At 37.4% G+C, this 15,460-nt stretch overlaps 1 protein-coding gene across 1 annotated transcript in view; it reads left to right on the top strand.

The window, feature by feature from the left end:
• Positions 1-1,534: 1,534 nt before the first annotated feature.
• The window catches only part of KLHL8 (kelch like family member 8), a 51,111-nt gene continuing 37,185 nt past the window's right edge, over positions 1,535-15,460 (top strand). Inside the window, exons 1-2 of the mRNA XM_044680273.1 lie at positions 1,535-1,769; positions 13,929-14,288. Of these exons, the coding sequence (XP_044536208.1) occupies positions 14,025-14,288 (264 nt within the window). The 5' untranslated portion in view covers positions 1,535-1,769; positions 13,929-14,024. The remainder of the gene's footprint in view (positions 1,770-13,928; positions 14,289-15,460) is intronic.

The raw sequence follows: 15,460 nt of genomic DNA, 5'->3' as shown, positions 1-15,460 counted from the left end.
CCACATGACTAAGTTTTTCTACCTGCTCAAAATCCCTGTTCCACCAAAGCTTTGACAGGAAGGAAAGAGAGCTAGAAACAGAACTACACCCAATTTATATTCTGTCTATATCAGCACATAATGACAGGAAGTGAGTTGGGTGCTGGGGATCATAGTTTTGCTGGGGATCATAGTTTTTAGGGTAACAGATTCATATTACACAAGAGAAAGTATGAATCTAAGGGTAGTGGGAGAAATACTTGGAGTTTTTTCCTACCTAAATATTTACAGTTGATATCCCTTTAAAAAGCTATTTGATAAGCAGTTAAATGGAACTGAGGATTCTGGAGTTCATCAAGATGCTAGTCACAGGTCCCTAACAATGGGGAAACACAGCAGTTCTTGATTTGATGGCACTAGAGAAAACAAACATTCTAAACCCTTAAGCTATCCTGGTATATTATTGAGGTCAATGGAGCAGGCTTTTCTGGTTCTCAGAGAGTGGGACCTAAGCATATGTACCACAAATACATTTTTGTATACACTGTCAACTTGGGAAAACACAAAACTATTGAAGTAGTCAGATAAAACCAAGTCTTTAATCAGAAAAGAGATAGGTCCAATAATCAGCTGCTATCATAGAGCCGAGCATCAAAAACTATAGAGTCAAAACCCTGGGATGCTAAAAGATTTTCCAAAGAACTATAGAACTTGCTAAACTTATATACCTTTTGGGGAACAAAAGACAGGGAAGTATGATTGATTGGCGTTACCATGGTTATCAGGGAGAGGCTGATGCTTTACAATGGCTACAAAAGGGAAAGGTCCAGGCAAGGGCTGGGCTACCTGGGAGAGGACTTTGATACCATGAGAGAAACTACCAGGACAAAAGGGTACATAATATTTGATTAGGTCTACCCGAACAGGGACCATTAAGTATCTTAAGGTCTATTGTTCAGTCTGAAATAGGTGAGGCTGGGACCTTCCAGGGGTGAGTTCTCAGGGGACAGGGGCAAATTTGGGGTTCCCCAAAAACCCAGTTGACACACATAATTGAACATTTAAGAACTTGTTGTTTCCCCAAGGATTGTGAACTTCTTGAGGGCAAGAACTTTTGTTTTTTTTCTTGGCTCCCCAGTTTAACACAGTGACTTACACAGATCAGGTGTTTTCTCTAATAAAAACGGTGATGTTTATGTACATAAACTCTCTCTGTGTACTTACCTTCCTTGAACAACAATTTTATTTTTGTTGCCGTTATCTGCCCCTGGACTCACAACATATATGCACATACATATACATACACACATAGAAATGGGATATAGATACAAATAAGGATAGAGAAGAATATGTATATCTATATGCACATATGTAGATGTGTATGTTTAAGTTAATTAATGAGGGGGGTGGACTGGTCAGCTTTGACGATGTCTATCAGTTCTATCTATATCCATGATCCTGATCCAACAACTGCATAGGAACCCTACTATAAGCACATGCCTTTGACCTCAAGATGCCAAGCCCAGGGAGAGGGAACAGCAGAGCACAGGCGGAACTACATTTCCCAGGGTGCTCTCCGCCCAGGCCGACTTGCCCGCGCGTATGTAGACCATCGCGGGGCGGAGCTCCCAGGCGCGCGCTAAGTCCCTGCTGGAGCCCTCCGGAGCAAGGAAGCTCCGGAGGGAGGGAGTGAGAGATCGAGTGACCCGGGGCAGCCTGCGCTTCGTCTTGTGGAAGAGCGCAGGAAGCGGGGAGGAGGAGGGGGTTGGACCCATTTCAGAAAAAGCTAGGTAACTAGGCTGATGGCTTTCTAAGCTCCTCGTACCCCTTCCCCCATTATCCACCTTGTGCACCTCGCTGTGGCCTGAGGGTAGACCCACGAACCCCCACCGCGCTGCTTTTTGGGGAGGGGGGAACGTTCTGAGACCGCCTCTGGCAGGGCCGCTGCCTCCTTAGCCGCCCCAGCTCCGATGGCTGCGCGGATCCGACGTCGTAGAGGCCGGCCTCCAGTGTCCGTCAGGTGTTGGGAGAAGCGGAGCCGTAGGTCGCCAGTGTGAGCTTCGTGGGAGGGCAAAGCCGAGAAGCACCCCTAGGGCTCGGAGTCCTCTGCGACTGCGACTGCGAGCTGCCTCGAGGCCCGACTGGGGCCCGACAGAGAGGAACTTAACCCGGCTTTCTTTAGCTGCCACGAGTGGAGGTGGGGGGAGGGGAAGAGGGGAGGGACCTGGCTGTCTTACTCCCTTTTGTGCGGATCAGTCGGGGTACTTCTCACTCCCGAGGACACAGTGCAAACTTCTTGGGGGTCGTGAAGGCGGGGTGATGTCCTCGGCTAAGGACTGAAAGAAAACTAACTAGAGGGACCGGGCGGGGGGCGGGGCAAGGGGTTGGCACTTGGGGAAGAAGGTCACTGATTAGAGAATGGACCGTAATGGGGAGAGGCCAGGTATAGGGAGATAATCCGAGAGGGTGAAGATTGAATGTGTTTTCGAGTCTGAGGGATTAGAGTGCCCCCAAAGGGAATTAGGAGGTTAGGGATAAGAAAGGGTTTAGGGAGAAAGAGAATGTCCATTTCAAAATTTCCAGTAGGCAGTGTGATACCAAAGGGCAGGAGAGCTTAGTGCTGGATAAAAGGATCTCAGAATCACTGGCTTAGTGATCGTTGAATTGGTGTGATTAGAGCTAACATTTATATGACACTTCAGATTTTCAAAGAGCATTACCATGTCATCTTTTTTGATCCTCACAACTATCCTGTAATGTAGATAACTGCTTTTAAGCCGTGGTGTAGTCAAATTTCTGAACATCGCATTCCCCTCTGACAGAAAATGTGCAAACTATAAACCTTCTCAATCTCTTCCTACCAAAAAAAGTTACCTTTATTTCGTGCAGGATTATATGTGCACATATCTCTGATAGATAGAATACGGGTTCTAAATGCTTTTTGTGCGGTTATAGATCCCTTTGGTAATTTGGTGAAGCTTGCCAGACCCCTTTTTCAAAATGTTTTAAAATGTGCAAAATACATAGGATTACAAATAACAGCAATAATATTGAAATACATTTAGTAAAATACTTTTTTAAATTGTCTCAAACTCCAAACTCCAGTGATAGAAGGTAAATTTCCAGTGCTTTCATAGATCATAGTAAACACTTGTTTATGAATTTCCTAATAGTGGATTTTATGATTTCATAAGAATAAAGTCCTCTCCCCTCTCAATATTTTCTTGTTAGTTAAGTTAGGAGTATTTTTTCTCTGTAGTTTTTTTGTTTGTTTTTTCATTGTGATAATTAGAGGTTTGTCCAGCCTGGAGAATTTGCCTTCTCTCTGGTTTTGGCTGTTTTCCCCCTTATAGTTCTGAATTAAATGCCTTTTAATAAAACATTAGAGCCCCTCACCATTTTTATTAGCCTATCTTGTTAAAAAAACACATTTTAAAAGTAACTATTTGAAAAGTTTAACGAGGAATTTTCTTGGCTCATAGATTTTTTTCATTGTTTTACCATCATTTAACATTTGTCAATTTCTTTTTTTATCAATATGTTATATGTATACTTTTCTTCTTTCCCCCTTCTTGTCCCAGCTATAGACAAGAATATGGGCAGCTCTCCAGAGTAGCTTCTTGGATACCTCTCCAGACTGTAGGTCTCTTTTCCTTTAGCTGGACAAAGAATCCAATGTAAAAAGCTGGTAATGCAATATTTTACAGTTTACACAAAACATACTTTAAAATTTACATTTAAAAATACATATACTAATTGCTATGAATATTGATGTAAAAGGGATTCCACCATAAAAATTCCCAAATGTCTGTTATCTTTAGTGACATCCTGGACATTTAAAGCAATTAAATATCTCAGCATCTGAGAAAAGTGTATCTTGATATCAGTTAAATATTCTGACACTGGATTTATTGAGAGATTTGTTACATTCTCAGTTAGCTTTACAAGCTAAATCACTGATTAATAGATATTAGAAACTTAGAGAAGTCATTATTATAATAACTAAGCACAACATTTACAGGTATATGAATTTGGACTTTTTAATTGTTTAAGGAAAATCAGGGGTAGGTTTACTTTATTTTGGTTTTCTCTATTTGAACATACCACAAAGAGTCACTTATTGTGAAGATGACTTAAGTTTATGAGAGATTTAAAAATAGCTAGGATATAAAAATATATAATTATATGTATCATTACTTGAATATGATCTTATTTTTACTATATTGTAGTGAGTCTTTTTTCAATTTCATTATTCTGAATTAACCTGTTTAAATGAACCAAGATGAAGTGAAAGGTTTTTAATCTCATTTCTTGTATACTTCAGATAGTTTCTAATACAGCTAAAGTCATTTAAGATCTATTGATGTTTGTCTTCCCTTCCATAGGCTATATTTCCTAAAAGAAAACTCTATAGTTCATTACTTAGCCTATGTAAATATATAAAATGTGAATTTTTTTCCTCAAGAGAAAACAATGTATTTATAGTAGTTGTCAGAATTCCAATGACTTTAGTTCACATATCAATGTTCTATTAACAGAATTTAAAAGGACTATTTTGTTAAAATTCTCTTTTTCATCACCCTTTCTTGGGCTGGTGTTTAAATAAGTAACATGGAACATTTACTTGCTGCTTTCTTTCTCCTATTGGAATATTATATTTGAGTGTATAACATCTATAATTTAATAGCATGTTTTTCATATAGGACCATGACACAACTTATCGAACCTTAAGAGAGAGACATCTTCTCATTATTTTCAAAGGGTACTGTATTTGAAAAACACAATAACAAAGCACTCATAAACTTCCTTTTTCATACTGGAGGCTTTAGATTATTAATCCTTATGGGAAAATAAACTTCCCCTTTTCTGTGATAAGTGTTATAGAGGCCTTTAGTTAATGCTAACAACCAGATGACTTTTAGTATTGTTGTTTTAAATGGGAAATATGATGAATGAAAAACATTTCTTTATCCTCTTTTAGAACCTTAAAATGTTTATGTGAATTAGGTCACCTTTTATGCTATATAATTGATCAATTAGATGTTCTTTAATGTATCTAATTGAAATTTGAAAATTTTAGATTTAATATCAACTAAGTTAAATTTCAGCTTTTACAGTCTAGACCTGAACTTTGTTATATCAAACTGTTATGTATATTGATATATTGATATTGATAGCCAGTTGATATTGATAGGCTAACACTTTCAGGGAGCTCTGATTGAAGATGGTTTATGAATTTGCTGGATGCAGCTTAATTCAACTCCTTATTTATTTATAATTAAGTGAAAGGGCAGGGACAGGATAAAAGGTAGAAATAAAGTAGAATCTATTAAATAATCTAACGCTAAGATTTCTAACTACAACCTAGAACCCCCTGTGTCCCTCAAGGGACTGCTTCTTTGTTCACCAGGGTAAACCTACACTGATCTATTCTTACTATCTAAAGATTAAATCTATTTAAATAAAGCTTTCTTAATAGATTATCTAAAATCATATAATTCTTCTTAAATTATCTATAAAAAATTCACCAGCTTCCTCAAACTAATTGTCAAAAAGTGACTGTTAGGTTTGATCTCTTCTCAGCAGGGTGCCAGAAACGGACACTGCTTCAGTGAGAGGAAACAGCGCCCCCTCTGGCCGTTTTTTTCCCTCTCAGAGAAAAACTGCTCACTCCAACTAATCATCTTCAGATCTAAAGATATTTCTCAATTTCTCCAAAGTTAACTCTCATGAAAAACCTTCACAGATTGATCAGAGCAAACTGTCCAGACACCTGCTCCAAGCGAGTAAGCTCTGAGTGACCAATGCACTGACTCTCCTATCATGCAATTCTCTTAAAGTCACCCACAGACAAGTCTTTTCTTCCTGTTTAAAGGATCCAAAGTAAAATCCAAAACTCTTTCTCTAAACTAAATCCTTCTAAGTTAATTAGCTCATTAAATTCTTACCCTAACAAAACTTAGATTCGATACTCAGTATCAATTCTAAGGCAGAAAAGCAATAAGGGCTAGGCAATTGGGGTTAAGTGACTTGCCCAGGATCACACAGCTAGGGAACTAATATATTTCCCTAGAGATAAGTTGCTAGGACAGTGATGGAGTACCTTTTTGGACTTTTTAGGGACTTGTGCTATGTCCTACCCATGTGCCAGTGCCCATCCCTCTTTGTGTGCCATGCCCCACCCACCCCTGTGTTTTGGGGGTAAAGCCAGGGGAGGAGACTGAGCTCCTCCAGGAGACTCCAGTGCCCTATACCCTCCCCTTGCATTTGCAGGGCAGAGTCAAGCTACCAACCCTGGTAGCTGCATCCCTCTGCTTTTGTGGCCAGAGGGTCAGGTCCATTACTCTTGCAGCTCAGCTCCTGGGGCCTGAGTGGCATAGCCACTGTACTCTCCTTGGCTCCAGGAGGCCTGCAGGGTGTGGCCACCACTGCTTGCCTGGAAGAGGCTGGTGGGTAGGGCAGAAGGGCATAGCTCAGCCCACCTCAGGCTGAGCCAAGCTCAGCTGGGCTTAGCCCCTGCAATTTGGAGGCAGGGCCACCCCAGCCAGCCAAGTCAGGGGCCTACCCATGTCCACAGAGAGGTCTTTGTGTGCCATAGGTTCACCATCACAGTGCTAGGACATAGTGCTGTTTAATTTAAGGCCAACTCCCATTTCTGAATCAATTGCTATTTAGTTTCCCTAAAGCTTAGTAAGGATTTAATAGGCAAATAGTGCCACTCACAGTGCTTTTAATGAGTTTGGGCAGCAAGTCAATGTGTTAGGAATAAGTGAGTAGAAAATGGTAAACATTTTCACCAAAAATTGAATACAAAACTCACTTTTGTGATGTAAGTCAAGAATTTAAGATAGCATAAATTACAGAGCTCTTATTTGGGCTTCTTGGCTTGGAGTATAAAGAGAAATAGAGCTTGAAAGCAAATGAAGTCTATAATTTTCTCCATGGAACAGTTAGATAGTCACCTTCTCACCATATGGTTTCTTTCCCTGTATTGATTGATCATTCTCATGGAAATTTTAAGGAAGGTTTTAGCCAGCCAAGACCCTTAATTCTTTTCTGGGCTTTGTTCCTAATTTTTTCTTTACCATGTTTCGGTAGCTCTCTCATCTTGGAAAACCCTTTTATCCCTATGATCCCTGCATTCTCTATTGTTGAATTCCTTTTGGAACCTTCAACCAAAGAACTGCCAAAGCCAGCCATGTTCACTTCTTCATTCCTCTCTCAATTTTGCTTCTGAGTCTCCAGATTTTTCACTCATGTTACTATGTACAGGTATTTCCTTACTCCCCAACCCCCCTTTTCAGCTCCTTTTTTTATGTGTTGCTTCTTCCATTGGATTGAGCATCTTCATGCCTATACTTAGTAATGGCAGAGCCTAATTATCTCTTTTGTTTGTGTGTGATTCCCAGCATTTAGCATAGTTGCCTAGCACATAGTAAATAATAAATGTTTGTTGATTTGATTTTACACACTATTTAAGATAGTACTCTGACTATGTGAGAAAAGAAAACCCTTATAATGCAAATTTTTAGTAACATAGGAGTTTTATTATGAGAGACTTTCCTAATTTGCCAGTTAACATAGGCTGAGAAGCATTTGTGATTGGTAATTTTCTGAAATTGACCAGGTAAAAAAATTATAACTTTATCTTTTGAGGCCAGATTAAACTCAGTAGTCTTCCTGACTCTAGGCCCAACACTCTATCCACTGTGCCACCAGCTGCCTCTGGTTAGGATTTATTTTTAAATACTTGACTAGGTCTGCCTTCAAGCTATAGGGCAACCCTCTTAAATCCCCCATAGCATTGGGGAGGCTTTTCCCCTTCCAAGGCTCACTCACCCCCCACCTTCTTGGCCATTTCCCTTTCCCAGTGTAGCAATATTCCCAGCTCCACCCCCTTAGGTTTTGGAGTAAGAATATCAATTATTGATTAGGCTAGCATATAACCTGTAATTTGATAGGTCAATGACCAAAGACTCCATAGGCATTACCCCTAAATACAGTTTTGGGAGCTTGTTATTCAGCCCTCCCTGGGACATCCCCAGACATCTCTGATTGGTGAGTAGTTAATTTGTAAAAGTCAGCCGACAAGTCTGAGCCTCTAATCCAGGCCCTGGACAAAGGAATTCTCTGTAATCCAGGACCCCTGGACTCCGATATGGGTATTATTCACACAATAAGTGAATATATTTTCACAGGATATAGAGAGCCAGAAAACATACACTCCCCTCAAGAAACTAAATTCTAATGGAGGAAATAACATGTAAATAATTAGCTAAACCAAAGCAATATACAGAGTAGATTCAAGGAAGCCAGACTGATAATTATACATATTCCAAAGGGAGGGACTTGTCACAGATTTAGGTCTTGAAGAATGGGAAAGAGATTTTAAAATATTGAAATGGGGTATGAGAAGTTAAAAGAAGTGGAATGTTTAAAAACACAGATCAGGACATGCACAAAGTCATGGGAAAGGTCTCATTTTCCTGGATATTAAAATACATGAAAGAAAGTCGTATGATAGGATGTCCTGATATAAAATCTTATTTTCCCTTCTCCCCCTTCAATTTCAGTATTTACTTTGGAAACCTAGTTTTGGCATCTCCTGTGATATGAAAATCTTTTCAAACAAAATGGATATTTGGTAACTTTTGTTGTAGCCCCCAGTTGACTAAGGAAACATATTTATGGCAACACTTATAATAATGTCTCTTTCTGGAAATAGCCTAGGATAGTCTAAATTAGTGAACAAGATGTGATTATTTTGCCTATCTTCTATTTGGTGAAGTTTTCTAAAAATGTATTTTTAAACCCTTAGAGTTTTAGAGTCAATATTGTATTTTGATTCCAAGATGGAAGAGCATTAAGGGCTAGGCAAATGGGATTAAGTGACTTGCCCAAGGTCACACAGCTAGGAAGTATGTCTTAAGGGCACATTTGAACCCAAGAACCCCTGTCTCCATGGCTGGCTCTCAATGCACTGAGCCACTTAGTTGCCTTCCAGTGAAGTTTTTATAATTCATTCTAATGGTATTGATTGTCATCACAGGGAAAGCCTGCATGGCATTATGGAAAGTGTACCAGAGTTAAACTCAGAACACCTGAGTTTTTAAGTCTTGCTTAATTAGTTGTTACCTGAAAGTGAATATGATACATTATTCTCTTAATGTCAGATTTCTTCTGAATTATTCCTACTGTAATTTATTACCTTTGTTCAAAGACCCATCTTTTTAAATAGCATTCTTCTGGTATGATAGCTGGCTCTGAATCATGGACTACTATGCTATGTAATCTGTGAAACACAAGTTAAGGGCCTCACACTGGCAGTGGAAGAATGCCTGGTAGATGTGGACGGGGATAGCATATTACCCCATGAGATATTTATTCAGCAGAAGTTGTATGAAAGAAGTCTTCAGAGAAATATACAACCATAAGACAAACTTCTCACAGCAAAAGTGAGAAGTGTCTATCCTGCAGGCTCCATTGATGTATTCACATGGAGAGCTTGAGGAAAGCATCAAAACGTTAGGTGACCCTATTTGGTAAATTTAGAGGAAGTTACTGGTGAGAGTTACACAGGATGGGCAGGCATGAATGGATTGCAATTTATATCTTTGGAGAGATTGTCTGTCAGTGAAATCCCAAGTGTATATTAAAACTAATAGCATTTTGTTGGTCTGCCTTGTTAGAATTACTTTTAGCAGCAGAATGTTTGTTGCAGTTTAGCCCAGAAACTTAATTCACTGTCTGCAACTCTTCATCTGTAGAAATATCTATCAACAGCTCTCAAATTGATAAAAGCAGAACCGTTGTGTTTTCCTAGATAAAAGTTTTTCTGGACTAGGAAAGTAGTCATGTGCACTTTAATTTCAAAAACTATCCTGCTATATTGAAGGTCAAATGAAATGCATGCAAAATTTAATTGGGCAAAGGATTGTCCTACTTGTCTATAAGAATTTGAAAGCAAGATTTCTTCTGGATAAAGTAATAGGTCCATTAATCAGAAGTTGCCTAAAATCCGTTGTTTCTCTGTCCCCAGTGCTCCTTTGTAGTTTATTAATCATTGAGATAGATAGGTTACTACTACTGGTCAGATTTTAGAGATTTAAAAAATGAGAAAATTGTATTGAATGAGTATACCATGTTGGGAATATTTAATAACTAAAGTCTTCTGTTTCTGGGCTTCAATTGATTTGTGACCAAATACCTAAAAAACAAATTCCCTTTGGAAAAAGAAAAATTTTGATCATGATATTACAGTTAGTTATATATGTTTAAAATAAATATGCAACTTGACTTAGAAATTGCTTTTAAAATTCTTTGCTTTTTATGAAAGAAAAAGTAGAATTTTAAAAATATGCTCTGTTTTGGTATCAGATTTTACTAAATAAGCTTATAAAATTGGGTATTATGTAATTATAAGCTTTTAGAAAAAACTTTTAGTTAAGTTACTATGATTTTAAAAGCCAACTGCAGAGGAAAAAACCAATTATCACTTCTAAGGATTTTTAAAACCTGTTGTGGTTTCTAGATCTGAATAATTATAGGATATATAAATGGTATTGGCAACAGAGGGAGAATCTTTTTATGAATTATTCAGTTATGTGAGCCATGCCAGTCTGAGAGAGCATGCTGCTTTTAACACCCCTAGGTTATTAAAAAAGCAATCAAAGTAGTATCTATTCAGTTCATATTAGACAAGTACATTTTTTTTAAAAAGGGTTCATGTTTATATATTCCTTTGGAATTGTCAAGATTGATTGCTTTTATAAGAGTTGCCATTAATTATTGCTACAGTATTGCTGTTACTTTGCCCATTGTATTCTCCTGGTTCTGTTAACTTCATTTTGCATCTCTTCATATAAGTCTTTCCAGATTTTTCTGAAACTATCCCTTCATCATTTCTTATAGGACAATAGTATTGTATCACAGTCATATAAGCTGTAGCTTATTCATCCATTCCCTAATTAATGGACTTCCCCTCAATTTCCATTTTCTAATTCATTACCATCCCAAAAAAGAGCTTCTGTTTTTGTATACATGGGTCCTTTTCCTTTTTCTTTGTTCTCTTTGGGGTATAGACCAGTAGTGCTATTGTGTAGTTTTATGATCCTTTGGACATAGTTCCAAATTGTTCTCTAGAATGGCTCCATCAACAGCACATTAGTGTTTACTTTGTATTTTATTGAAGTGAAATTTGTGTACCTATTTTTCTACTTCCCCTCTAGCATTTGTCATTTTCATTTTCTGTCATTTTAGTCAATCTAATGGGTGTGATATGATCCCACAGAGTTGTTTTATTTTGCATCTCTAATTATTCATATCCTAAAGCATTTTTTCATATGACTTGGTAGCTTTGATTTATTCTTATGAAAAATGCCTGTTCTTATAGTTTGATCACTTATCCTTGAGGAATGGCTCTTATTTTTAGAAATGAGAAATGAGACCTTTATCAGAGAAACTTGCTGTGATTGCCCCACCCCCACCACAGTTTCCTGCTTTTCTTGCTTCTTTCTTTGTTAATAAGTTTATAAAGTAGTAAAATTAACCTAGGCTTTTCCATATATAAAGTACAATGGCATGTTATCTCCATCGGAGAAGAGGCCTACCTTTTGAAACCAGCAAGTTCCCTCATTACTTTTTTTTTTTTAACGACCCTTATCTTCTGTCTTAGACTCAATACTGTGTGTTGGTTCCAAGGCAGAAGAGTGTTAAGGGCTAGGCAGTGGAAGCTGTGACTTGCCCAGGGTCACACATAGCTATGAAGTGTTTGAAGTCAGATTTGAACCCAAGACCTCCCATCTCCAAACCTGGCTCTCAGTCCACTGAGCCACCCAGCTGCTCCCCCTCCTATGACTTTTTGAAGAATACTGATGTGACATTCAAGGTTGTATTGTGTATAGCCTTCATATCTATTACTTTGTGCTTTGTGAGAATCTTAAGCTTTTTTTTCTGTTACTTTGCACTATTCTGAAATCTCATCTTGGCATAGAGAGAAACCCGAGTTCATAAAAGCCATGTCAGCATAGCTCTGGTAGGGCTAAATGAGACCTCTATGAGTATAAACAAAAAGTGACAAACACAAGTTCCAGAAGTGACCCACAATACTACCATGTGTAATCTAAACCAAATTAATTCATAATTGAGAAGTATTTAACAAAACATAAAAACAAAGATAATATTACATTTTAAGATGAAGTCAATGTGAAACCCATAATAATACATCCTTTTCTATTTGGGTTTGATACCACCAATGTAGACATTACAAAGTTTCAAAGATAGATAGTAACTTGGACATCTGTAGATGTCTAACCCATGCCTGAACAAAAAATCTCTATAATGTCCCTGACAAGCCATCATCCAGCATTGTAAGGCAGAAACCCCTTCTTAAGTAGTATATTCTCTTCTAACTAGTAGGATATTTTTGCTTACGAGCTTAAATATGTCTCTGTACCTTCCAATCATTATTAGTTCTGTCTTCTGGGGCCAAAAAAAGAATATTCTGTGTCATATGATACTACTGATAATGGAGGCAAGATTCTGTCATTTTTAAAGAAAAAAATTTTTTGATTGAAAATTTTCTATATTGATTTTTGAGCTAAATCTAACAAAAGAATCTTTTTAAAAATTTATTTATGTGTAACATTTAAAATATTGAGATGCTTAATTCACTTCCACCCCTCATCTTATTAGAGAAGGCATCATTTGACAAAAAAATATATATATGTAAAATTATATCTTACTTATTTCTGTTTATCAGTTATTTCTCTGGAAGTAGACATATACAAATAATTTTTCAAGCAATATTTTTGTAAAATTTACCTATTTGTCATTTGTTACAGAGCAGTAGTATTCTATCACAATCATATGCCACAACTTGTTTAGCTATTTCCTAATTGATGAGCTTCCCTTCAATTTCCAGTTCTTGACCACTACAAAGAGCGGCTATTTTAGAGCATATAGTTCCTTTCCCTTTTTCCTTGATCAGTTTAGGAAATAAACCCAATAGTGATATTTTAGAGTCAGTCTGTATACACAGTTTTATAACTTTGATTATAATTCCAACTCCAGAATGTTTGGATGAGTTCACATTTCCATCAACAATGTATTTATGTCCCCATTTTTCTACATCCCCTTCAACATTTGTCATTTTGCCCTTTTATCATTTTAACCAATCTGATAAGTGTGAGGTCATACCTCAGTTGTTTTGATTTGCATTTCTCTAATCAATAATGATTTTTTCATATAGCTTTATAATTTAGCTTTGATTTCTTCATCCAAAAACTGCCTGCTCATATCTTTTGACCATTTATCAACTGTGAAATGAATGTCTTTTAAAAATATTTTAAGAATATCTTTTCTTTCTTTTTTTTTTCTTTTAAACCCTTAACTTCTATGTATTGACTTATAGGTGGAAGAGTGGTAAGGGTAGGCAATGGGGGTCAAGTGACTTGCCCAGAGTCACACAGCTGGGAAGTGTCTGAGGCCGGATTTGAACCTAGGACCTCCCATCTCTAGGCCTGGCTCTCAATCCACTGAGCTACCCAGCTGCCCCAAGAATATCTTTTAAAATCACTGGGGATGACTACTAGACTAGACTAAATTTAACATCATAGCTTTTATCAAGAACAGTCCCTTTCAAATGACAGCTGGCATGTCACAAGCATCTAATTCATTGTGCTTCAAGATAATTTGACTAATTCTGATGAGAATTCATTAACATTATAAATAATTTTACAATTGTTATTTTTATATTTTTATATAAATATAAATTTATTTATAATGATAATTATAAATAAATTTATAATTGTTATCTGAAGTGTAGAGCCTCTACCCTGGTACTTGAGATATTTTTCTGGCTTTGATTTTCATGACTGAGATTAGAACTAGAGAATAAGCAGTATGTAATACTAATGATGTTTTTTTTTCCCCTCCTTATCTACTAATAGGGAAATGGCAAATTGAACTAAACACGAAAAGTATGTGAAGATCAATGGGCTCTATTTCTCCTCACCCCTAAAAAAACTTTTAAAAACCAGTGGGAAATGTGTGAACAAATCAGTGTTGAAAGAGAAATGTTGACAATGGCTTCAGAATCTTTGTGCCCAGAACCATCTAAGACTTATTTGATAAAAGGAAAAAACCACCAGCAGCAGCCACCTCATCGACAGCAGGAGGACATATCCTCAAATATTGATGGTAACAGAGAAGAATCTTACACATTTGAAGCCAATGAAGCTTGGAAAGATTTTCACAGTTCTCTCCTACGATTTTATGAAGATGGTGAACTTTGTGATGTGACACTGAAGGTGGTATTGAATATTTTTTCCCAATCTTTTACTTGTGTTATGTGGCAGTCTTAAACTTTTCCTGTTACCCTGCCCTAATCTGATGTTTCATCTTGCTTATAGAGATAACCCTTGGTTCATGAAAGCCATATCAGCCTAGTGAGAGTCTGGTGAGGCTCAGCCAATTGTACTCCATATTTTTTGGTTTGTGGAGCAGTATCCTTGGCCATGAGCATTTGGGACACTAAATGTTTAAACTGATGTCAGGAAAGAATACTCATTCCTCAGAGTTTTGGATTTTTCTCTACCTATTCTTTCTCTTTTCTACTCCTTCATCTTATATTTTCTTTACCACCCCAGGACTCAGGAGAGGAGGCATATTTGCACCACCTGGGATAAAACTGCTATTATAATTTTCTTGCCACCAAGCTGGGAAGAGCAAGCAATAGACTTCAACTGGGGATGGGATGGGGTCTGGGAAAGTGCAAATGATGGTGGGTGGGGAGTTTAGCAATATACCAAACCAGTAGAATGAGGCAGGGTGCCCTAAGCTGAAATATCAGAGCATGGACCTTTCAGTGAACACTGTGTCCATCATACACAGACTAGCCCAGCTGAAATGAGAGAGGCTCTTCCCCAGAAGATGCCATCTAAACACATCTGAGTCATCATTCTTATTTTCATAAAAATTTTGGAGTTTTTTACAAGTATAAATCTAATGAATAGAAACCAAATCTTACCTATATTATCAATGAAAAATCATATAGAAGAGGGATTGTATTTATCTTGTAGATCCTTACCCTTCTTCCCCCTCCCCGTACCCCCCCCCCACTCTTACTTGACTACCCACAAATTAAAGTGTTTTTTCTTTCCTCAGATTTTCCTGGAGCACTTTCTTTGATCTATACTTTCGTCTTTCCACTCTCCTCATCTTTATACTTATCAATGTAGTTATTATCTCCCTAATAGAATATGTATTCCTTAAGACCAAGTGAACTTCACTGTGTCCCTTTTATCTTTCTGTCAGTCTGTTATATTGAGCAAGTACTTAAGCATTTGTTGAAAGGGAAACACTTTATTATTACTAAAGCAAAACTGCAGATATTAGTGTCTTCATTTTTAATGTCCCTAGGAATTTCCCATTGGGGCTAGGTCCTCATCATACTATGTTGTGATCATTGGCGTAATCTCAA

The sequence above is a fragment of the Gracilinanus agilis genome, chromosome 6 (assembly GCF_016433145.1).
Source record: "Gracilinanus agilis isolate LMUSP501 chromosome 6, AgileGrace, whole genome shotgun sequence".
Classification (NCBI taxonomy): Eukaryota; Metazoa; Chordata; class Mammalia; order Didelphimorphia; family Didelphidae; genus Gracilinanus; species Gracilinanus agilis.
The sequence above is the reverse complement of the archived record's forward strand: the minus strand, read 5'-3'. Positions and strand labels throughout refer to the sequence as shown.